Source organism: Pteropus vampyrus, unplaced genomic scaffold (genome assembly GCF_000151845.1).
Source record: "Pteropus vampyrus isolate Shadow unplaced genomic scaffold, Pvam_2.0 Scaffold321, whole genome shotgun sequence".
In the NCBI taxonomy this organism is placed as follows: domain Eukaryota; kingdom Metazoa; phylum Chordata; class Mammalia; order Chiroptera; family Pteropodidae; genus Pteropus; species Pteropus vampyrus.
In genome coordinates, this window is record NW_011889102.1 from 232,943 (window position 1) to 257,531 (window position 24,589).

The 24,589-nt window shown below is 37.8% G+C and overlaps 1 protein-coding gene across 2 annotated transcripts; it reads right to left on the reverse strand.

Moving 5' to 3' along the window:
- Window positions 1–970: 970 nt before the first annotated feature.
- On the reverse strand, window positions 971–20,251 carry SPTY2D1 (SPT2 chromatin protein domain containing 1). Of its 2 annotated transcripts, none has more exons than XM_023521885.1 (6): window positions 20,106–20,251; window positions 10,873–10,987; window positions 8,583–10,109; window positions 6,793–6,961; window positions 5,519–5,596; window positions 971–4,441 (listed from the first exon to the last, which is right to left on the reverse strand). In XM_023521885.1, exons 3-6 carry the CDS (start codon window positions 10,030–10,032, stop codon window positions 4,348–4,350), a joined length of 1,791 nt encoding a protein of 596 aa, XP_023377653.1. In that variant the 5' UTR covers window positions 10,033–10,109; window positions 10,873–10,987; window positions 20,106–20,251; the 3' UTR covers window positions 971–4,347. The 2 variants fall into 2 exon arrangements, with proteins under 2 accessions (XP_023377653.1, XP_011376060.1); XM_011377758.2 differs by lacking the exon at window positions 20,106–20,251 and adding an exon at window positions 19,592–19,876.
- Between the last annotated feature and the right edge of the window lie 4,338 nt (window positions 20,252–24,589).

The window sequence follows — 24,589 nt, forward strand, 5'->3', positions numbered from 1 at the left end:
TAACCAAGAAATTGCCTGCTTCTTTTAGCAGTGACTGTTGCTGATACAGGGAACATGTATAGAAACAAAAGATAACTGCTCAGTCTTCAATATGATGCAGTTTGGGTTTATGACACCAAGGATGGAATCTAAGTATAAGATCCACGCAATTAATGTGGGTGTCTGAGCCCTAGATTATTTGTAATAAGCCCTCTAGTGGGTTGGAGCTTCCTGACCCTAAACGGGGAGAGGGAGGGACAAATATAACAAGAATAAATACAGTACTTTAAAAAATAAACTATATGGAACTGTTCCCATTCTGTGGCTGCTTGAGGTGACTGATACAGTTCCATTGTTCAGAAGTGCACCCTTACCAGCAGATCTTTTAGTTACGAAGACATTTCGTTGATGGCTACTTGGTACACATTTGATAAACTATTTTTAAGTGGCTCTATGCACTGAAGTGGATTACCCTTTTTATTTTTTATGGAAAGAAAAGTAAATTAAAACCCATAAGCAAAACTTTTTTAGTAATTCCTCAATCTAGGATACTAGCATTTTTTATGATACTTATACCTAGACTCGACACATTCCATGAAGTGCCTATATTCTCTGGCTGAGGGCTGTGCCTATATATATAAAGGATTCATCTCAGCCATCTCAGGTGCTTTTGATTACAGGGGTTTAGAAGCTACTTTTCTTGATAAGAGGAAGTATATACCCAGTTCTTCTGGCCTCCAGTTCTGAGTATGTCCAAACAGTTCTAACTTGGAAGTCTTCTCTAAGCTGGTGGGGGTGGGGAAAGACGAGGTATCAGTGATAGGAGCTGAGGAAACATGAATGTATGAGAGAGAACAGAGGCCTGTGTGTAAGGAGGCAAACCCCACCTCTGAAGTCTGATGAAATCTACTGGGGTTTCTAGCTGGAAAAATGTTCAGGGTGAGGAAATGAGGAATATGAATTTTGGCAAATAAATTCAAACCAGTGAAAATATCAATAAAATATTTTTAATGCCTACAATTTTTTATACATAAATTGCAAAACTTTCACCTGTATATGCAAAAGTAGATTCTCTTGCAGGTCAACAGCACCAGATTTACAAGCTAATCTATGTAAATGTTTTTTTTAAACTTGATTTGTCCAGTATGTAAAAGACATGATGGATTTAATAACTCCAAAGAAATCTATATCCCACTCTTAATCATACACTAAACACCTTAATATTTATTTCATCACGTCCACTCACAAAATAAATAGTCTAATATTAATATATTCAGTACATTGAAAATAAACCAAACAGTCTCTCTTTATATATTTATTATCTTTCCAAACATGTTTTGGTCTCCTGCTATATCTCAGAAATGTACTAATAGCTGCTTTTAAGTTACAAAATACAAAACAGTGATTTATTTCTTAGAGAAAATCTTGGGGGTTACATTAAAAAAATGAAATTTCGAGTTCCCATAGACTTTCTTAACAGTCTTTGAACCTTCTCACGGCACACATGTAAGGCTGCCTGTGACATGTGGTACCCTGGCCTCCAAATGGACATAATTGCATTTACAGTTTAGAGAAAATACAAAGACAAGTTCTGAACGTAGCCTTAAGAGAAAGTGCCCCTTGCGTTGACATAGCAACATCAAAAGCAAGTGAGACTGTGCAATCAGAGCCATGAGTTTTATGAAAACTACTTTCCTTTCACATCATCTGTTAGAGAATGCCACACCCATGATCATGTAACATTACAATTGTGAAATAACATTACTACATTCGTGAATTAACATTACCTAATAAAAGGCACATCTTCAAATATTGAATCAATAAAATCTGAAAATCAAAACAGTAGAGGATACATGAAAAATCAAGCACTTAATTTGTAAACCTTGATAAAATAACAGCCTATTCCAATTTCTTAGAAGTTTGTGAGCTTTTTTTAAAGAGTGTTCAGGAATTGCAGAAACAAAATGGAAGAGGATGGGGAAACAAGGCCAAGATAGACTTACTCAGAACTTTAATGAGCGACAGTAGTGCCCTTTTATAATGAAGAATACTAAAATCAATGTCTATATTATACAAGAAATGCACTCAGAAGGGAATGACACATCAGGACACAATATGACTCTTACCAAGTTCTGGAACTTTCGTCTAGCACAATGGTGCCTTTCTGCACAAATAACTGCACAATATCATTGATTAAAGTGCTAGTAAATTTAAGCCACCAGAAAATATTTCAGTTGTGACAATATTTCAGTTGTGGCACTTGATTGTAATTATAGATTTCAAAGAGTCTGTATTGAAAACAAGAAAAAAAACCTGAAAGGTCGGGGGGAAGCACATAAGTGACAGCAAAAGAAATAATGTTCCAAACCTGTTTTATTACATGGAACATCACACTACCCTTAAATCAATTTCAATGAAGGTATTTGAGAGGCAGTTAATAGGATTTTTCTGCCATCAGTATAACAGTTCTACATGGCGCATGAGTGTTATCTCTAGTGATGAAGACACCATAGGATTCAAATTCAAAATTAAATCCTTGCACTTTCAAAGTTTAAAAAACTCAATTCAATATGAGTTAGAGTCTTAAGGGACTGGGCCATATGGTCATCCCATTAAGGGAGGCTAATAATGGTAATCTGTAATACCCAAACTTGAATAAAGCTTTATGGATAAAAAGGAATGCCCAAAAGCAAGTTTCAGACCTGTTGAAAAGTAAGGATTCTTTGTAGGACAACCTTTCCTACTTCCTAATCCCCACCATCCAATGGCTTAAGGCAGGGGTCCCCAACCCTGGGCCACAGACTGGTACCAGTCCGTGGCCTGTTAGGAACCCGGCTGCACAGCAGGACATGAGTGGCGGGCCAGCAAGTGAAGCTTCATCTGTATTTGCAGCCGCGCCTCAGCCCTAGCATCACCACCTCAGCTCCACCTCAGATCAGACATTAGATTCTCATAGGAGCACTAGTCCCTGGTGCTAAAAAGGTTGGGGACCGCTGGCTTAAGGTAAGCACAATGTTTATTGTAGAACTGTTCTACAACTTATGTCCCAACTGTCCCTTACTCTCACATTTAGAATCAAAGACAAATGATCTCTACCATCATAACTCATTTTCTGTTGCTGACTTTCCTCGAAACTTGGCTTCTTTCCAGCCAGAACCTAACTCAGCCTGATTAGAATTGCTTGGACTTGAGGCTTAAGAGATAGCAAGTCTATAGATATGACTTGAAGAAAGGTGAGAATGAAAGAAGTTCCACAGCTCGGTAAAACACCAGTAACAGGGAACATCCTTTTCCACCTGGTGAAAAAAATGTCTTCACAGTGCATAGTTTGAAATAAAAGTGCAATATGGGAAAAAAGAGAAAGTGGTGCTCTTGATGCACATGAATTTAGTTTTTGGTTTTTGCCATTAATTGCTAAGGAATTTTAAGATAAAAAATGCAAAGTCATTAACATCAAGAGGTACAAGGGCACCTTGGATTCCAAAATATCTTTATAAGGGGGGAGAGGGATGAGAGGAGGGAGAACTTCACATGTCACCTGCTTACTTTTTAAACTACTACTCTTCTGACTCTAATGTTTGAATAAAATATTTTTTTCTTCAATATAAAAATGAATTTTTAGATAAAAATCAGCACAGTGACATTGTCTATTTTACAGTAAATCTGAAAGGAAAACTTGGAAAAGAATATTCTTACACTAAAGGGCATAACTTATATTTTAACTTGGAAAATTTTTTGTTAATTGCCTTGTCATCTACATTAGTGAATAAGTGCTCAGCATCCAATCCATGAATAATGCAGAATACAATATAATTTATTCTACTTTTTCAAAGTCACAGAGATGACATCCATATGATAATTATAAAGCCTACTCTACATTTTCGAGTTCTCCATACAAACATATAGATTAGGACAGGTCACTTTATTGCTGGCAACATTCATGGAAGGGCCAGGTTCCTCATAAAAGACAAAATAGGTTTGATTGGGGGCTGGCCATTGCCCTACTCACGCATCAGCAGAAGCATGGAAGACAAGAGGCAATTTTTTTCCTTTTTTCAAATAGCAAAGGAACAACAAAAGACTGGCTGACTGGTGAACAGCCCCACATTAGAGTGCATAGCTCATCAGGATGAAGACTGGCACCTGTGAACAGTTAGCTTCATAAGAGCACCCACTGGGCATTGTATCATCTGCATTAGAAATTCCACCCTGGAAAGTATTTAAAAATACTTTATGCTCATAATACACAGTATGCATTCCTTCTCCTTGAGGACCCAAGTATAAATGGGGGGCTTTTTCCGTCTGAAGGCAGGACTTCCTGGCAGCAGAGTGTTTCCAGAATTTCACAAAAATAAATGAAAACATCAGCTAACGCCTCTTCGGCTTCTTGGTCTTTCGACGTTTCATTTCTTCTTCTTCACGTCTCATTTCTTCTAAGTCCTCTTGCATACCTAGTCTTAAACTGTCAAAAAAAAAAAAAGGTATTTGTCAATACACATGAAATTATCACTTTAAAAAACAAGAAATTCTAACAGCTCAGGTGGAATGTGTTGATGTACTCAAAATGCCTCAAGGCTTTATCACTGAAAACAGACTAGCAGGAATATTTTTTACCAGGAACCACTGCTGCTGACTCAAATTATAGTGGAAAAAAGACCTCATATACAACCTCAACACAAATGCCTTAATATTTCCATTAAAGTAATAAAATAAAAATGATTTCAATGGCTTTTAAAAATAAAGAATAAGAAATGTATTCAAAAATAAAATAATATTCTATGCTTGTCCCTTCTCAATGCTTTATTTTTTAGGTGAGGCAACCCTTGGTTGACCTCACAGATTGCAAGGACCTTGTCAATTTACAATCCCTTATTTTTTAATTTTTACGCCAAAGCACCTGATCTTCCTAGGTGGTCTCCCATCCAAGTACTAACCAGGCCCGACCCTGCTTAGCTTCCAATACTTCAGTTTGATATTTTATCTAGTTACAAGAAGAGAAGGTAAGGGGGAGAAAAAGATTTAAGATTTGGTTTGAAATTGAGGTCAATTATTTCACCAAGTTAATGCTATAAACAAAACAATCTCTACCCAAGAAATTATCATTAGTTTTCTATCAGGTAGCCAAACAGGAATCAGAGGGAATTTAACATTCCTCATTAGGTCCCTAGGCCAGCAGTGGCACAAGTTAGCAAGACACAGATGTGTCTCACGTGGAAAGGTAATTAAGGATGGAGAAAGAAAAGCAAGACAACATGCTACAACTGGATTGTGGGCCTGCATGGGTGAAGCACTGCACTAGAGGCAACCTGTTCACATTATCTTAATCCTCACAATACCCCTCAGTCAGTAAAAATGGAATATTTTCACTTTAAAATAAAGCAAGACAAAAAGGCTAAGGAATTTGTCTAAAGCCCTACAGCAAGTAAGCAGGATTGGAATTGACAACTGTATAGCCCAAAGCCCCTGCTCCCAATGATACAACCAAAACAGCAACAGAATTTTTAGGACATGTCAACACCATGTATTGTTTTGTGCTTACCTTTTTGCTTCTTCCTTCTGCTGCTCTTTCCAACTACTCTCCATGTAACGTAAGGCATAATCACTTTCATCTTTGTATCTGAAAAGAGGAAATCAAAGTTGTTAAAAAAAACAAACAAACACATTTTCAATTTTCTAAAGGAATTACATCTTCCTTTTTTAAAAATCAACATCTCTATAACTAAATCACACATTTAGTATTACTCCATCTTACTTGGCAGGGGGTTGGGATGGGGTTGAGGGAGAGGATGGGTAGAAGTGGATTTCTGAAGTGAAACCAAATGAACCCTTATTACTCCCAGAAGGCAACTATTCTTGAATATAATGCTGATGAAGGTGCCAACCAACAATGCTCACTCACCTCCATTTATGTGATGTTTATATTAAAATCCTGAAAACGCAATATGTAAACATTATTTTGTATAAATTTTATTTGAACTTCATGACCATCCTGAGGTAGGGAAGGACTAGAACAGGAGACTGAAGCAGACAGGTTAATAATAGCTTGACCAAGAACATATAGCTAGCTAATGATTAGATTTTTAGATTTGATTAATCCAGTTCTTAGTTTAGTCTTTCTTAAAAAAGACCTTTTCTCATATCTATGGCTTCAAAGGAGGTAGCAATTGTTGATTGACAGAACCATAATAAAGCCTTTCTGTCCTATATATACTACCTAATTTAATCCTTCCAAATGTCATTTTAAAAATAATTTACTCAAGTTTACCCAGCTAGTAAGTGGTGGAACTTCCATTTAAACTCTGATATTTCCTCTATACCAGTGCTTCAAACTGTAACATGCACATAAATCACCTGGGAACCTTACAAAGCCAATTTGGATTCAGTAGATCTGAGATGGAGCCTGAGAGCCTGCATTTCTAACAAGCTCCCAGGTGATGCCAATGCGTTGGTCCCATACTGCTCTCCAAGGACCATACTTTTGAGTAGCAAAGCTTTTTAAAGAAAAGCAGATGTAAGATCAGCTTTCAACATAGCTCTGTGGATGGCTTTCTGATTTCGAAGCTATTTTTACTACACCAAGCTGCTTCACTCTCATTAAATATACATCTTAATAAAGACAACAGTTTAAAAAGGAATGTTTTTTTGACCCTCATGCAAGGAACTACACAAATAATACTTAAATATTAAGTGCCAAAGGATTAAATCTAAACAATTGTGCAAGGATTCCTAAGAATAGTATTCAATGCCTCTACTTTTTCCTTTAGCATAAATTTTTCAAAACAAAAAGTATATCTAAAACTTCTTTAGCCTTACTTTTTTCGGTCATAGCCAAAGATTTCTCGAATGTGCTTAGATATTTCTTCCTGAGGTTCTCCTTCATCTTCGATAAAATCTTCCATTTCAGAGTCATATTCATCATCTTCCTCCTCTTCATATTCTCGCTGCCTTTTGTAACCACTAGGGAAGGGAAGCCTTTGAGGACCTAGGAATAGAAAAGCCATCATTTATAACAGAATAACACTTAAAACAGTCCCAGCAAAGTTCTACGTAAACTGAGATTCTGAGAACTCATTAAGATGGCATTCTCAAAAGCCAGAGCCAGCAAGCTGGCACAAAGCATGGAGTCATTACTACATCGTCCCTGCTGCTTCCCGGTATCAACAAGGAACAGATCAGAATTCCTGTATATCTTAGGGCTTACTAGAAGTGTCTGTTACATTTTCTAGCTTAGTAGTTCCCATTCTTCTAGATTTAAGAGACGGGCAAAATCTCTTAAAAAACACAAAAAAACAAACAATTACAAATAGCTATAGGGTCACTAACTTAATTGCACAAAGGCACCAAAGGTAACAACCAACCATCAATTATCATCATAATTTCATTAAATTTTTTGAAGTCCAATGAAACGGGAAAGATTCTCGGAATTATGGATAATTGTTAAAACTGAGTAAAGTCTGACTTTAGAAAAAACTCACATTATCATTTTATCAAAAGATTTATTAAAATTTTTGCAAAAGATAGGCACTGATCAATAGACCAGTGTCTGAGAATAACTGCTTTCTGGTTTCGAAGACACTCCTTTTGTTCTTCTAAAGTTTTTAATATACATGGTTTGTCTCATTAGCTCAGAGCTTCTTTCTCGACGTCAGCACTACTGACATTTTGGCCCAGAAAGGTTTTGCTGTGAGAAGGCTGGCCCATGCATAGCAGGATAACAGTAGCATTCCTGGCCTCTATCTACTAGATGCCAGTAGCATCCCCTGTCCCCAGGTGTGTCAATTAAAAATGTATCCGGATATTGCCAAATGTTCACTGGGGAGCAAAATCATTGTTGGTTGAGAACCAATCTTCTAGCTGAATTAGAAGTTAAAAGCATGGAATCTTGTCTTTTTTTTTTTTTTTTTTTTTTGAATGCTTTGTTCATATGCTTCATTTAATTATCCTGTGTCTCTGTCGTTTTTTTTTTTTTTTTTTTATTTTATTCTCCATAGCAGCTGACAAGTGCTTTACCAAATGTTTATTACCGTGAAGAAACTATGACCTAGCACCTAGTACGTGCTACCAATGATCCCATACCTTGGAACAGTAGATTCCTAAAGGACTACTAGCTAGATAGGACCTTGATATTGCCTATTATAAGGAGTAGAAAAATACAAGGGCAGTCTAAAACAGTTCCTGGCACATAGTGGGTACTTAACAAATATTTGATGAATAAATAGTGCACCAAAAGACTTCCTGCTTACAAATACACTCCAATCCTTGAAGACAGGTCTCTCAAGTCTTCATGAAAAGGTAAAGATGAATTCATTCATTGAACCATATATGGCATATACACTCACCCTGTCTTCCAAATCACATAGCTAAGTTTATTAAACTTGGAGACATTTCAGGGCTAAACACAGTGGCCCTAGATAAGTCTCTTTCTGAAGATTTTTCCAAGCCATGATCACTAAAACTCTCAGGCACAGGACAAAACGTCAAGATTCAATCAATATAAGAGCACATTAAACAGCACAAAGAGGGTTACAGGATCTCTGGTCATATAAAACATATTTACCAACTTCTAGTGACAAATAAATACTCAGGATAAGGGGCAATTTTACCTTGGGAAGACCTGTAGCCAGATAAGGGAGGCTTCATTCCATTCATCTGTCCACTGCTGGACCGGCTAATGATATTCTTGGAAGAAATTGTTTCAGAGACAACAGTGCACTTGGGCTTCAGCGGGGGACCTGAGCTACTAACTGTTCGCCCAGGTCCCAAGCTGCTCACTGGTCTTCCAGGGGCTGAACTACTGACAGTCCGTCCAGCTGAAACTGATCCACTTACTGATCGCCCAGGGCCACTGACTGACCGCCCAAGGGGGCATGAGCCACTCACTGGTCGTCGAACATCATGTGGACTGTTCGTAGGCCGCCCAGGGCCACCAGAGCTGCCCATTAATCTCCCAGAACCACCTGAGCCACTGATGGGTCGCCCAGGGCCACTTGAGCTGCTTGCAGGTCGTCCAGGGCCATGGGTACTGCTGACTGTCCGTCCAGAAGGATTTAAGTCACTGGCTGGCCTCTTACTCCCACTGACTAACCGCTGAGGCCCTGAGCTGGAGTTGCCATTTTGGCGCCTGGGCATGGGACTAGAACCAACTGTAGGCTGAGCGGTCCCTGTGCTGGGCCGCCCAGGGGCTGAGCTGGAGCTGCTGCCTGGTTGCCTGACACCTGGACACTTAGCCTTATTATGAGAGGTGATCATGGACCCAGGCCTGGAATGGCTAGGGTGAGAAGGAGATTTTTTAGGTTTATGCTCAGTAGCAGATTTCTGAGTCCCTTTAGCAGAAGTCTTTGGGACACTTGGTGAATAGGTACTTGAGTGGGTCTTTCCAGCCCCATTGAAAACAGGTCTGTCACGGCCCTCACGTAGCGAGGGTTGGGAGCAATTGCCAGATCCTACTTTGGTCCTCTCTCCTGGCACAGATTTGGATGAAAACAAACCTAAGTGTTTCTCATTAGGTATGCTGGGTTTGAATTTCTTCTCAGCGTGAGGAAAGGGAGTACCCTTAGAAGAATGCTTGTCCCCAGAAACTTTGCTAAGTTTTGTGCCCACACTTTCTTTCTGACAGGGTACTTTTTTGGTTGGAGGTAGTCTTGCATCTGTCTCAGGTTTCTTTTTCCTATGCTTTCGTTCAAGAAATTCTCGCTCCCTAAGTTCTTCAGCAGTCATAGGCCGCTGTTCTGTTTTCTTCACTACCTTAATTTCTACTGGTTCGTACTGCTTTTTCTCAGCCAGCCTGAGGAGATCAGTGAAGTTCATGAGTGGTGGGGCACTTTTAAGGGGGACCTTTGGTTTGCTTTCAACTTTGGGAGGTTCTTGCTCTTCCTCATACTCCTGCTCTGATGCTGCCTGATTGTATTCAAAGAATTCATCCTCTTCTTCCATCTCGTACTCTTGGTCTGTTCCCTGACTAGTGTGGCTTTCCATTCCCTGTCTCTTCTTTGACTTTTCCTCAATAGGAATCCCATTGTAACCATGGAAATTATCCTTTGTCCTTTTGGCCATAGCTCTTGCTTTCTTGTCATGTTTTAGTTCAATTCGCTTTTTCACTAGTTCTTCTTTTCTCCTTTTCTCCTCTAAGGCTAAAGAGACAAAACAAGAACATATTTCAAGGTATCAAGATAACCGTATGTTCTTCTGAAATCAGTAGATCACTAAAAGATAAGCAATATTTAGTTTGAAACAATACAGTTTGAAGATATCTAGGAATCAAATGAAGTATCTGAACAAATATCAATTGAGTCACCTTAACATAATGAGTGGGTCACATATGAGTCTTTCTATATGACTAAGCAAGTGAGAGACTTGGCTTTTAGCTTTAAATATAGAAAATAATTCATAACCAAATACATATGTCAAGTTAAGGGAACATTAATACCCACCTAGCAGCTGTTATTATCAATCAATGAATACTTAAACTTATTGAATCAGTTTCCTCATCATTTACATGAAGTAAAACTACTACTTGAGTTTACTGATTTTCAAAAACTGCCTCTTTTTTAACCATTTAGATAGAACTCTTAATAAAAAAAAGTCAAAATACAAAATAGGCTAGAAGCAGATTCAGATCAAAGGTCAAAGAATGGAGTTCTTATTGGGGACCTTATTATGGCCAATTAGAAGATATGGTCACTATCTCCAAAAAGCTTTTAAGAGGGAATAAAAGATAACAACATACAAATGATCAACACAAGAACATAAGTAATATTATAAATACAGTTGACTCAGACACATATGCAACAAATCCATTAGCCCGTTGTGTTATTAAAAACATCTACTGGTTAAGTATAGCTAGTTGTGAAGATGGAAGACTTTAAAATTGAGAATAAGGCTATAGATACACACCTTTTTGTCTGAGCTCCTCTTCTTTTCTTCTGAGAAAAGCTTGTACGGCTGCTGATTGGACACCCTTAACTTTGGGGTCTTTTTTGGGAGGCCCAACTGCCAAACTATACCTTTTCTTTAAAAAAAAAAAAAAAAAAAAAACAGTAAAAGTTATAAGCAATTCCACTTAAAAAATATATTGTCTATTACATGTAAGGCACTGTGCCAAGCAATAGAGAGTTTTAAATGCTGACTAAAAAATCTATTCTGAATAATTAAGAGACCACATAACCCACATTAAAGCTCAGCCATAAAATTTCAGGTTAAATATGGTTATAAGTAACTATTTTTATGTACAGAGTTTTTCTGTAACATATCAAATAATGCATAAATAAAAAATTCAGAGAAACACAATTTTCAAGTTATCCCCCCCACCTCCCCAAAATACCTGGACCTGGGGCTAAAAAAAAAATCACTTAGACAACAGATGGTTTTAAAATTCTGAAAAATAAAAAATTAAACCAGCCTTCTACAGAACTAAGCATTTCAAAGTTCAACTTCTCAAACAAGCAGAAAAAAATTACTACTCACAACTATGTTCTTTCCTGAGTACCCCACTCCAGATGACTTTCTAGTAGAGGCTCATGGCTACATAGGTCATTTTGATTACTGAGATTTTACTCTGACCATAGGAAAAGGCTGGTGACAAACCATAGCTAAAAAGCATTTCAAAGAACTCTAAGCAGCAAGAAGGGCCCAATTCTCTGTAACCTTTAACTGCAGCTCTTATGTTCATTAAATATTAATTCATCACATAAACTCTTTTAGATGGGTTTACATATCACCTAAAAAGTGCTAACATTATCTTGGCACAGGTGGTATTTCTCTGAGGTTTACTTTTTATGTAACTGCATAGGGAAATGACTAAAACTAGAATAGTTAATTTGAACTATAAAAGGACAAACATTTCCATTTCCTAAGTATCATTAAAGAAGTATGATTTATAGAGTGAATAACTCAGACTGGGATGATCATCTCTAGGATCATCCCGTATTAAATTTATGAGGTAGGAAGTAAGATTTTTTAACGTGTCCTTTCTCTTTTGTCTTATTAGGGAAATGACAGTGTTATTCCCTGACTGTTGCAGTGCTAGTTAAAAACAAACAAACAAACAAAAAACCTCTGAAAACAAACTGAGCTACTTTAGGAACCAAAAAGTGATTCCCCAAATGTGTATGAAATTCCTAGAGGAAAGTCGAAGAATCCATTTCTTACCATACGTCTGCTAAACACGAGGCATCCTGAAAAAGGCTGGAAGTTCCAGCCAAGTTAGTCTACCAATGAAGCAGCTGGCCAAGGAAGCAGGCCTTAATCCAACCTGAAAATCCTGCATGATAGCAATGCTGAGAACTGACACATCCCTGACACAGAGAAATCATAAGAGAGCATCCAGAGTCCTTTTCCAGTCCCCCTTGGCTGAGTCACAATGAGATCCTTTAAAAAATCCGTATCTTTGTAAATTCAGTTGTAGACCCTTTTTCACAGTGGATTGAAGCCCAATAATTAAAGGAGAAAAGGAGAGGTAATGGGAGACTGAGTAGAAAGCATATTGCTTACCTAACTAGATATACAAAATTGTCCCAGTTTATAAGAATCACAAACATAGACCTTAACTGCAAGAAGCTCACTTTTTCATAATGGAAGGGCCATCGAGTATGATTCAAGTTGCACAAGACATACATAGATTCATAAACAGAGATACACACTCACTCCACCCCATCATGTAGATTTGTAAGAAGAGAAAGAGTAGATTTTTCTTGCTAAGATTTAAGATTTTCCTGTCCCTGCCAACTTTATAGTCCATAGTCACCTGCCAAATGAAAGCTTATACAGTGTTTCCCACAGAAAAACGCCAATATATACGTTAATGTTGATAATTTAAAATAGGATTGGTTTGTTATCTAGATATTACAGCAGTGAATACTTCTTAACTTCATTTCAAGATAAACATCTTTCTTCCTAATCCAGGACTTCAAGGGATAGGTAATGGAATTAAATGAATAGAAAAGCTACCCTTGACTGAATAAAGGCACCTAAAGGAAAAACAATGTCAGTGGGCACAGTTTAACACAGTATTTACTAAGCTTCAGCTGTCACATACCACTTTTATGACTTTTCCTCTTTTAGCATACCACCTGTATTATTATTTATTAATTTTAAGAAAATACATAGACCTAACACCATGACTTACTATTACAGGTTTACCTCAAGAAATATTATCGATGAAAGGACTGGCTTGAAAGGCTAGTAATATTTTTCCAAATCACATCAAAATATGTAACAATTTTAAAAATACAACTATTAGAATAAAAGTAGTTGTGTATCACCTAAAATCAGGGTTGAGCCAGAGCTATATGTACTGCATTTCAGGAAACACTGACTCAGGAATATAAACACAGGAAAGGCACACCACAAGGAAGAAAGAAGGGAGTGGGGTGTTCAGGAATTCAGATTTACTCAGAAAAGAATTCCAAAAGCTAGCATAAAACGGACCATCACAGCCACATGTTGTATGATTTCGTTTTTTTCTTTAAAAGTTTTCACTTGAGGAAAACATACAACGTACTTTATATGTTATTAGAAAAGTCAACACTGACAACAGAATAAAAATTACATTACTTCTATTTAACTTTACTTACATAATTGTCATTTTTAAAGTTCTAGGTATATTGTTTTTACTCCAAAAATAATTAAAATGACACCCTTGCCGAAACATTTAATGGTCATGGAAATTATCTCTTAGTTAAGCCAAATAATTTTTCAGGTCAAGGATGTTAGGAACCTACTTATAGAGTGTTTTCCAAAAGATATTCTCTTGGCCTTTGAAGGTATCTATTTTCAAATTTAATATCAGAGTCGAGTAAAAATTAACAATGAAGATTTTCAAAATAAAAAGTCACATATTTTATATAATCACTTACCTATAGAATCATTTATCTGCAGCTTATACATTTTACTTTATTTTATGATACTTAATACTATGTAATGCTTCAGTGGGTATATAATTTTACTTATATGAAATGTCTAGAATTGGCAAATCCATAGAGACAGAAAGTAGATTAGTAGTTGTCAGGGGCTGAGAGTAGAAGAGAATGGGGAATGACTGCTTAAAGGTAAAGGATTATTTTTGAGGATGATGAAAATGTTCTGGAATCAATACTGATGATGGTTGCACGATTCTGTGAATATACTAAAAAACAATGAGTTGTACATATTAAATGGGTGAAGTTTTATGGTATGTGAATTATATCTCAATAAAAATGTTGAAGAAAGCTTAAGGCTGGGATTACATTATATTCTATTTAATAAGGCAGAAGAACTATTTGGCACTTCCCCCTGCATCAGATGGTCACATTTAGCTCTAGCAGCAGCACATCAAGATACACCCACCAATTCTGAATCTGATTCAAGGCACCGGGCTGCTTCATTGTTTCAGCGTCATGAAAAGCAGCTGGACAAGAGTTTCTTTCATCCTAAGTGTATCCAATTTATTATAGTGCAAGCCAACTCATTCTGCTAGATCCCAATGAATGATCCACAACAGTGAATCTTATGGCATTTAAATACAGTATCAGAGATTTTGCCCAGATTTGCAATTCTGAAGCCAACAGACCTACAAGATGTTAAGTCACTTTAAAACACCTGTGTTCCTTGCATTCAGACTATACTGTCACGGTCAGATTAATAAGGAGCTTTCAGTGTGAAAATATTTGTTCACCAAATATGTTGTAATCAACAATTTCTTCTTGAAAGCTGTTCTTTACTGAGGAGATAACACATGGTTGAAATTGTAGAAAATATAAATTTCTTGACAGTTTTATATACATTACAGACATATTATTGGTTAGAATTAGGAGATAGGAATAGTCAAAGAATATAGTCTTAAATTTAATAATCACACAATTTCTAAAATCTTCTCAAAACATCATAATCAGGGAATGAATGCAGGCCTGGAAAACCAATGGTTTACATTAGGCTTGCTTATTAGCTAGTTAGCCAAGAGGGTGAAAATAAAACCACCAAAAAGCTTGCTATTCAGGATTTCTATTGGGTTAAATGTAAAATTTACTAGTATTGTGTTTAAAATATATCTGATTATAAAATGTAATATCAGACAGTTATTCAGAGCCTCTAGTCCAACCTCTGTGTTAAAAATGGTCCCAAAAGGACAACTGTGTATTTACTGGCTGTCACTCAGTATGTAGCAGAGTCTGAATTATAATCTAGGTCTGACTGAGGTCCAAAAATGTTCCCATTACATGCCTCATTTCTAATTTAATTCCAACATTTTCATCTCTAGTTCTAACCTCAATCTTAAATGCCATTCCCTAATTTCCACCTGCCTTCTGGACAGTGCCATTACTTCAAACAGGTCCGCCACTGAACTTTCTATCTTATCTAGCCTCAGACTCTATTTCTGTTTACCATGCTGGCACTCTCCCTGACAGGCCAGAAATCTCTCTCTATGCACTAGTTTCAAACGTTGTTGGTTTGGCCTTTAAATTTCTCTCCCAACAGACTTTATAGTACTCTGAGAAGTGTCATCAAAAAACCAACAGGGTTATTGCCTAAGGCTATATTAGGCTGGAGTTAGAGACAGGCAGCTGGATGGGTTCAGTGGTTCAGGCTGTACAGATGACAACCTTCCTCACCATCCCATATCTAATACATTTTCTTCATTCAATAAAATGTCATGATTAAGAGCAAGTACTGTGGAGCCAGTCTGTCTGGATTAGATTCTCTGCTCTGCCATTTATTAGCTGTGTGACTCTGGTCAAGTTTCTTCACTCTAGGCCTCACTTTCTTCATTTGTAAAACAAACTTCCTTATATGGTCATTATGGTGATTAATTTATTTAAAGTGCTTAGAACAGTGTCTGGCACTGAGTAAGCACTATAGATGTTAATTGCTGTTGCTATTATTATTCAGAAAGACATTAGGTAACCATAGGGAAGAGAAATGACCAAATCTCTGTGGGGGCAGTAATATTCAAAAGACCCTTTCCCTAAAACACTGATTGAGAAGTGCTGCTCTAGGCTAGAAATCTAAAGCTGCACCAGGCACTGGAAAAGTCAGCTCCAAGAGTGGGGAGCAATCCAGTTATAATCGATTAATGATCAAGGGTTACGAAGTAACTATCTGCAGATATTTTTTATTGGCCTATACTGTTTTTTAAAAGGAAATATAAGTACTGTAACAAACAGTAGGCTTCTTTTGAATACATGGAGTTTGGCACCTATCATTTTATATCTACTTCATTTTATTATATATTTTATTTATTTTATTTTTATTTATTTTTTTAGGTGAGGTAATCCTTGGTTGATCTCACAGACTGCAAAGACCTTGTCAGTTTACAATCCCTTATTTTTTATTTTTTACGTCTATAGCACCTGGTCTTCCTAGGTGGTCTCCCATCCAACTACTAACCAGGCCCAACCCTGCTTAGCTTCCGAGATCAGATATCGGGCTTGTTCAGGGTGGCTTATTATATATTTTAAATTTTACTTCAAGAATTTATTTTATTTATCTGGCCCCTGAAGACATATGAAATTGCCATCTCAGTTAAAGTCCCTGGGCTTCATTTTCAGTACCTATATTCTTTTTAAGGGACTATAGGCCCCTAAAGTCCTTATCTATCTGATACCACAAGAAGTCTTATTTTACTTTTTTGAGTGTCACCCCAGAGCTACAGTTATCTTATCTGGGATGATTTTCACAGCCTATGAGAAAAACCATGTAACTTATCTCATACACTATAAGCCATCAATTATAACTATTTGAAACCTAGAAAAATCCATATTCTGAGCTCTACTATTCTATCAAAACAAGACAACCACTTTGTTTTTGCCAGAGGAAGGCAGGGAGAAAAATCTTAAGTGCAAGGTTACCAAAAATATCTTTTCTCCTTTAAATATATACAGAGCTAATGACAATGACTGGTTGCATCACCTTGATCAGCTGTTATCCTGTATTCAGTTTTCCACTGGGAAATGATAGCTGTGCCTAATATTTCTAGGCATGATGCAATCCTTTCTTTGTTTTAACTAAAACATTATAAAAAATAACTAATATTCTTAAAAAGAAACAACATAAAAGAAAGATGTCCCAATAGGGAAATGTTCATTGCTTCTCAAGCCAGGTACAAAAGACACCTCTTAAAATAAAGCCCTGCAAAGAGTGTTTTAGATTTTAGCCTCCCTTGGATTTTAGTCTAATCAACGCTAGCAGCATTTCCTTTCTGTAACAAAGGTCTGACTTGGAATTCTTAACACTGAAATATAAATATCAGCTGATAGGATCCAAATGTAAGGTTGGGGAGAAGATGGCTAACAGGGAAAAATGAACCATGCACTGGAGAGGAATAGAGCTATAACTGTCAATTACTGCAAAGCCTCTGTGGTTCTCAAACCATCAATCAATCAATAAAATTTGTGTAAAGCGGGGTGTGTTTATGTAGTTTGAAATGTTTCTTGACTTGGATGGTGGTTTACACAAGGATACTTGTTTTATAATAATCTGTATTACACTGTTCCGGATGTTACACTTCATAATTTAAAAAAAAAAAAGGAAATGAGGGCTGGGAAATTCTTCAGCCTTATCATTTAGGCTTTATTTCTTTTAAAAAATATGAATATGGTAAATGTTAATATATGTTAAATATGGGGTGTGAGCATATAGATACGTGTTAACATTCTATGTTTTGCAAGTGTCCAAAAATTTTAAAAAATATATATTTTTTACGAATGTGTCTCTTTCCCCAGTCCACCTAAAGGGCAGAGGAATCCTGCAGAAAGAAAGCATTTTTCCTGTGTCTTGTATAGATTGTCTGCACTGACAGTGTACTCTAAAAGGCTTTACTTTGAGCTGATAAAGAATATAACTTAGAACAATTTGATGAATCAAGTTAAAGCAAGATCATGAATTAAATTTAACTGTGGTCTTGCTGTATTCCTCAACAGTTTCTTTGGTGACATACTTTCACCTGATGAAAAAGGTAAGGATTATAATGCTGGTAACTAAATCAAACTTCTAGGCTTATTAGCTTTTGGGGGGTTGGGAGTGGGCAGGGAAAAGCACACTTTCATAACATATATGTCTATATTCATCTATTAAATTTTAAATAACCTCACCAATTTACCTGTTTTTATTTCTGCTTCCAATCTTTGTAATTCCAACCACAGATAAATCAATAGATTATGTATATATTCTAAAATACACACTATTTTGAAATCTGCTTCTGTTCTAGGAATATCTGCTTTTGTCCTAGCAGCTATTTATTGGTTTTTAGAATAGAAATGACTAACTTGGTTCTGATTCTTTCGCAGAATATTCCTGGGCATTAAAGCTAGTATTAACATCTATTTTGACCTCCGCTGAAACTCAGAAAGATCTAGAATGAAATATGGGCCTATTAGGAAGATCCAATATTACCAGATCCAATATTGACTTGTCTAGGAAATTTAAAGGTGCAGGAAGTAATTCTGTTGTTCCAGGTTTCAAAGGTTTAAGCCCAGAACTCCAACCTGCAGAGCCTATGACTCATGGCTTACAGGATGACTATTAAAAGAACTTCAGCTGGAGATGGATAGATAGATAATAAGCTGATAGATATGTTTTATTTACCAGTTATTTTACTATCTTTAGATCAATGTTGTCAAAAGGATAAAAGGGGTCAGCATCAGAAGACAGAAAAGAACGAAAGAGAAAAAAATAACTGCAATATACAAAATTATAAGAAATGCAGAGCACAGTGAGAGCTCACTAAATTCCAGTTGAATGACTTTAACAGAGAGCTGTTTCAGTTCTACATCTCAGTGCTCAAACCGCAGGTATCACAACACAATGTATCGGTTTACCGATACATTGTGGGTACCATCTGAGGATCCAGAAATGACTAGTTAATGCAAAACAGCTAGAGCCTCACAAATCAGGCACTCTCCATCACTTCAGAATTTCGATTTTAAGTCTTACACCGCTCCGCGAATATAAGCGAATTGGCACACATTACTGAGCAAACGGGACCTAGATTTCAAACAAAGGCAAATCTAGAAGACCACAAGTCAACGAAAGCCGAAGCTAGCTCACCCATGCTGTTCGCCAAAGATTTCGTGGAATCCGCTCAATTTCTCTCCCCAATACAAAAGATGATCCTTGAGAGGCGATGATTTAATCACCTCGTTCCCTAAGTGAGTGGGGTCATATATCAAGAGAACTTGTTGGGGAAATCACCAAATGTTTGACCTGAAAATCCGAGGGAAATCAGCCAAAAGGCTATCAAGTTTCTAAAACTCCTGAACTCGGAACATACATGCTTTCTCCCCAAGCTTTGGGCAGAAGTTTATGCCGAAGCCAGAAACTACTAGCGCTAGATTCCACTGTGTGCCAGGCACGACTCCACTCACTAGCTCTCACACAACTCTAAAACACGCAAACCGCAAAGTCCTTTTTGCAGGGATAACTGAGCTGGCAAAATCCGCCCGCAGGAAGGCTCCCGCCTCGCGTCTCAAGCCTCTCTCTTCGCGCCGAGTTCCCAGAAGTACATGCCCACGAAAAGGAAATAAAGGTGTTCAGGTCTTTCCTCTCGCAGAGACGAAAGGCGGATGCGTGGAAGTTCCACCCGATATACACTGCGAACTTGCAGATTAGGATCTCTTACAGAGGTGCCCCAGCGGCTACTTACCGGTACATTGTTGACTCCTTGTCCTTTGGAAGCTAACATGAGAATTTCCCTGAAATCCATATTGACCGAAGCGGACAGACTGGGCCAGGCTCTCGGAGAGGAGCAAAAGCGTGCCCTAACCGGAGGGCCAGCTGTAGCCAAGTGAACTGGGTGGCCAACCCCTTTCCCACCCCGCCTCAGCAAGACCACTTCCGGCGCCTTCCAATGCCGTCTTCTCGCCTACTTTCCTCAAGCGGCCTATATTCTTTCAGGTCCATCGCTCCGCTCGCGAGTCCCTGGCGTAACTTCCGCTTTTAGGCTCGAGACACGTAGAAACGTGGTACGTGGCTACTGACGTTACCTCGAAGGGGAGGGACTAAGCCCTTCACCGACCAAGGAGACGCGGCCTAACAAACTGCGGGGTGTGGCTAAGGGACAGGGCCCCTTCCCTGGAGGTTCTGGAGCGTGGCCTGGCGATGTTGGTACTCCTTATGAGCTACGGGTGGGGAAAACTAGGGGTTTGGGATTAACCTACCAGGCCTGGGTTCGCTGGGTGTCACGGGTGGACGCTCAGGTCCGAGACGGCGGCGCCTCAACAGCAGAACTGACAGATCTCGAGCAGGGAGTTTCAGTTACTAGTTTCTAGGCACCGGCGAAGCTGCGCAGCCGCACACGACATCGACTGGTCCTCTGTCTTGGATACACATTAGTCATCACGCCCTGGCACATGGTTGTGCTCACGTCTAACGCAGATGCCCGCATGCCACGTGTAGAAGCACCTGCTTACTGCTTTTGCCTCATTTAGATAATAAACACATAGGTCAGCTAACGGTGTTTTGCTCAGTGAGTGAAAGAAGGAATTCCTCACAAACGGACCTAGGCTGGACATAGTTGGCACACTGATAAAACCTGTGCATGTGCCCCATATTTATATTCATTGGGAGTGCAGTCCTGGGTTCCTTTTAAGACAACTGGGATCTGTAAGGTCAACTCGACTCTAAAATACATTCATTAGGCGGATCTGGGGCTGGGGTGGCAACAGGCTGGGACTGATTGCAAACAGACTAGGAGCAAAACTGGATTGCGGTGACAGTTGTGCTGTAAATTTACTAAAAATCATTGTACACTTAAAACAGGTGAGTTTTACAGTATAAGTTATATCAATAAAGCTGTTTAGTAAATATTAGGCAAAGCTACTCAATCTTACTCTTTCAACTGAAGTTTAATGCTGAGTTATGACCCTGACTACATTTCTACATTAAATGCTGCCAAAACAACAGACCAAGATTAAGTTTGTTCGATGACAGAACTGGATTTCTCAACTTTCCTATTTCCTTTGGAGAACTCAGCATAACATACAGATCACTTTTGCCATACATTCCTTTACAAAGAAAGGAAACACCCAGCCCTTGCCTGGTCAAGGCTTTCATTCTTGTATGAACACAAGTAACAATGATATAAGACAGAAATTAACTGCATTAGGGGTACAAAGTACTGGGGGTAGAGTTGCCAGACTTAGCAAATAAAATAAGATGCCCAGTTAAATTTTGGTTTTCATATAATAAAAACACTAAAAACAATTGTTTTTCTAAAATTCATATTTAATAGCTATCCTGTATTTTATGTTAACCCTAGAAGTGATGGAATTTCAGTGAAAACAGAGGCAAGAAAGCATATAAAAGAGTTCAGAGAACAAGTAGAGGATGTATTTAGAAGAAAATAAGGTCAGAAATAAGGATAAAAATAGTGTCAGAAAAGTAGGTGAAGCCATGTTGAGAAGGTCTTGAGAGCCAAGGCAGGAGGGGAGGAGAGAGAAGAACCAGTAAAAGACCAGTCAGAATTAGGAGGAGGACCAAAGAAGTACACTGCAGTAGTCAAGGAGGCAATAGAGACTTGCCAAGGAGGAGGGGACACCCTAATCTAGGCTTCGAATGTCAAATGCTGCAAGGAGGTTCAGTAGGAATAGGACTGAGAATGTCACTGAATTCATCAATTGAATTTATTATATGAAAAATTAAAATCACTGTAAAATACCCCTTTCACCTATCAGATTGACAAAGTTCATAAAGTTGGAAATATGCAACGTTGGTGAGGGTGAGGGAAATAAGACATTATAGTGGAAATATAAATTAACCTCTTTGAAGGCAATTTGACAAGATAATAAATCGATATAATAAAGCCTAATGCTGTGTTTACTGCATGCCAGACACTCTTCTAAGAAGTTTTTGTATATCAACTCATTGAATTTTCCAACAACACTATGAGGGAGGTACTATTAAAAATGGGGAAATTGTGGCACAGAGTGGTTAAGGGATTTATCTAAGTTCACCCAACTAATAAGTGACTGAGTCAGCACTTGGTTCCAGGCTATGTTCTACTACAGTGTACTGGCCTTATCAGTCAAAAGTGTAAAATCCAACTACTCTGACAGAAATTCCCTTCCCAGGAATATATTCTACCAGAGTATTCACACGTATGAAAAGACAATTGAGCAAAGTTATTCATTGTGGTATGGTGTGAAAAACAATCTGAATGTCCATTAGTAGGAGACTAATTAAACACACTTTGGCACAGCCTTAGAGTGGAAAATTATGCAGCCATTTCAAAGAATGAGGTAGGGCTCTATGTACACATATGGATTGATCTCTGAGATACATTGTTACGTGAAAAAAGCAAGATGTAGAATAATGTGTGCTACTACTGGGGTAAAAAAAGAATACAGATGTATATACACATATACATGCTTGTATATACAAAGATTATCTCTGAAAGGATGGGGTTATTTTTCACTGCATTCTCAGGTGCTATTTGAATGTTTTTCATTGTGCATGTACTGCCTTTCCAAAAGAAATCAATTTTTTTCTTTTTTTTTTTTTTTTAGGTTTTAGAAGAGATTATGCCAGCCAATGGTTTTGTGGCACTCTCTGCTTATAATGTGCACTCACATGCATGAATTTCTTTGATCTTCAAATGTTTCAAGGAAAGCCTTATTTACCCCTCTCTGGGGAGTCATTGTACAGACATGAAATACTCTATTAGAGATCTCTGTCTGGAATGGACTCTCCAGAGCGTCAGAGCTGCTGCAGTGGAGCTTTTGTTATCATTAGCGAGAGGCAGAGGCCTAGGCAGAGCAGGCCTGAGTGTTTAGCTGTCTCAGCACTCAGAGTTCCTCCAGCAATTAAGCAACCCCAACCTGCTGGCAGGCCTTTTGTAAGTTTCAGCAACGTGATGCCGAGAGAACACAGTGACTTGGGGTTAATCAAATGGGAGGAAAGATGGGTCACTATGGTGTCTGAAGACATTTGGTGATGAAGAGAAGATGAGAGACATGCAGTAAGGAGGTGTAGGGTAGGGGCTATTGGGAGAAAGGCAAACTCGGAGAGGTTGTGTGAACAGGGAATAATGGAATGAACTAGATCTTTGGCAATCCCAGGTCTAGGCTTTAATCTTAGCTCCGCCATGGAAGCGTTATGTGTTCTTAGGCAAGTTACTTTTTTGGTTATTTTTTAATGTATGTATTGCACAGTATTTGAATACATGCTTGATGTTAAAAGATTGCAAGCAATAGAAATAACACAAAAGCCCCCATCAGCCCCACTTCACTAACTAAAGGAAAACTACCATGTCAGATTGCTGTAAGCTCTTCTGAGATTTTTTATACATATAGTTATGTCTAATGTACGATTTATGTGTAACATATACATATAAAAGTATAATATATATCTACATAGAATACTGTACATATGTAATACTTGCACAATACAAATTTAGAATATATATGGAAACAAATTGGTTTTTTTACATAAATGAGATCATTCTATGTATGTATATATGTATATAGATTTTTTTTCAGTTTAAAATATCTTGGAGCTCTTTTCATGTCAGTACATATTGATCTACTTTATTTTTATAGCTGCTGCATAATATTCATAGTATGTATGTAGTATAGTTTATTTGACCACTCTACTGTTAATGAATTATAAGGGTTTCTACAAATTTTTACTATTATGAACAATGCTGCAATGAATATCCTTGTACATGCTTTTTTTGTTCAAACAATCCTCATGTTTTCCTATGTTAGATATTTAGATACCTAGAAATTGGATTGCTGGGATAAAGGGTATTCACAATTAAAAATTTGATAGCTGCTACTTAATCATCCTCCCAAAAGGGTATACCAATTTAGAGTCCCACCAACAATATATTAAGACCCCCCTCTTCTCGTTACGTCAGCTCTGGATATTATCAAACTTAAATTTTTGCCAATTTGGTGGGTGAAAAATATCTTATTGTCTTATTTTTCCTATCCTTTTACTCCCCAGCATCAATACTAGCCATATGCTATTTCATATGCTAATTGTTCACATCTGCAATGGATATTTTGATTATTTCGCTGATATCCATCCCACTCCCCCTCCCATTGTATAGCAGAAATTCCATCTGGGTGGGATAGACCCTACTCCTAGGTCTAGTGAGCTCCATAATCTAATCAGTATAACCTCACACAGGTTTTTCCAAATGATTAAAACTCCTCCCCCTCCCCATGGATCTGATCGTAAAACAATCAAGCAGGAATAAGTATTCCTCAGGCATAGTAGCCACAGTGCCCAGGGCCCACAATCTTTTAAGGGCATATGAAAATGCCTTAATTTCTTCTAAAATCAAAAGGAAAAAAAAAAGAAGTTTTAGGTTAAAGAAGATGTTTTAATACATATTATGGATTGAATTGTGCCCCCTCCTCCAAATTCCCATGTCAAAACCCTAATCCCCAATGTAACTGTATTTGAAGGTAGGGCCGTTAGGGAGATAATTAAGGTTAAAAGAGGTCTCAAGAGTGGAGCCCTAATCCCATATGACCGGTGTTGACAAGGAGAATGTTCCGAGATGCCCTAAATTAAATTACGGCAGTCCAAAGGGTGGAAGGAAGAGAAGGAAGTTACTAACTGAAGAGCCACCTGACAAAAGACTGCTTCCACTCCTGCATGTCTGTTAGAATTATGGATAAATTCCACGTGGTAA

Excerpts from the sequence above, each read along its gene's own strand:
- SPTY2D1 (XM_011377758.2), bottom strand. The coding sequence starts at position 19,651 with ATGGATTTCAGGGAAATTCTCATGTTAGCTTCCAAAGGACAAGGAGTC. Across the intron at positions 10,988-19,591 it reads AAGGAGTCAACAATGTACCG|AAAAGGTATAGTTTGGCAGT; the intron begins GTAAGTAGCCGC and ends TTTTTTTTAAAG. Across the intron at positions 6,962-8,582 it reads TGGCTACAGGTCTTCCCAAG|GTCCTCAAAGGCTTCCCTTC; the intron begins GTAAAATTGCCC and ends TTCTATTCCTAG.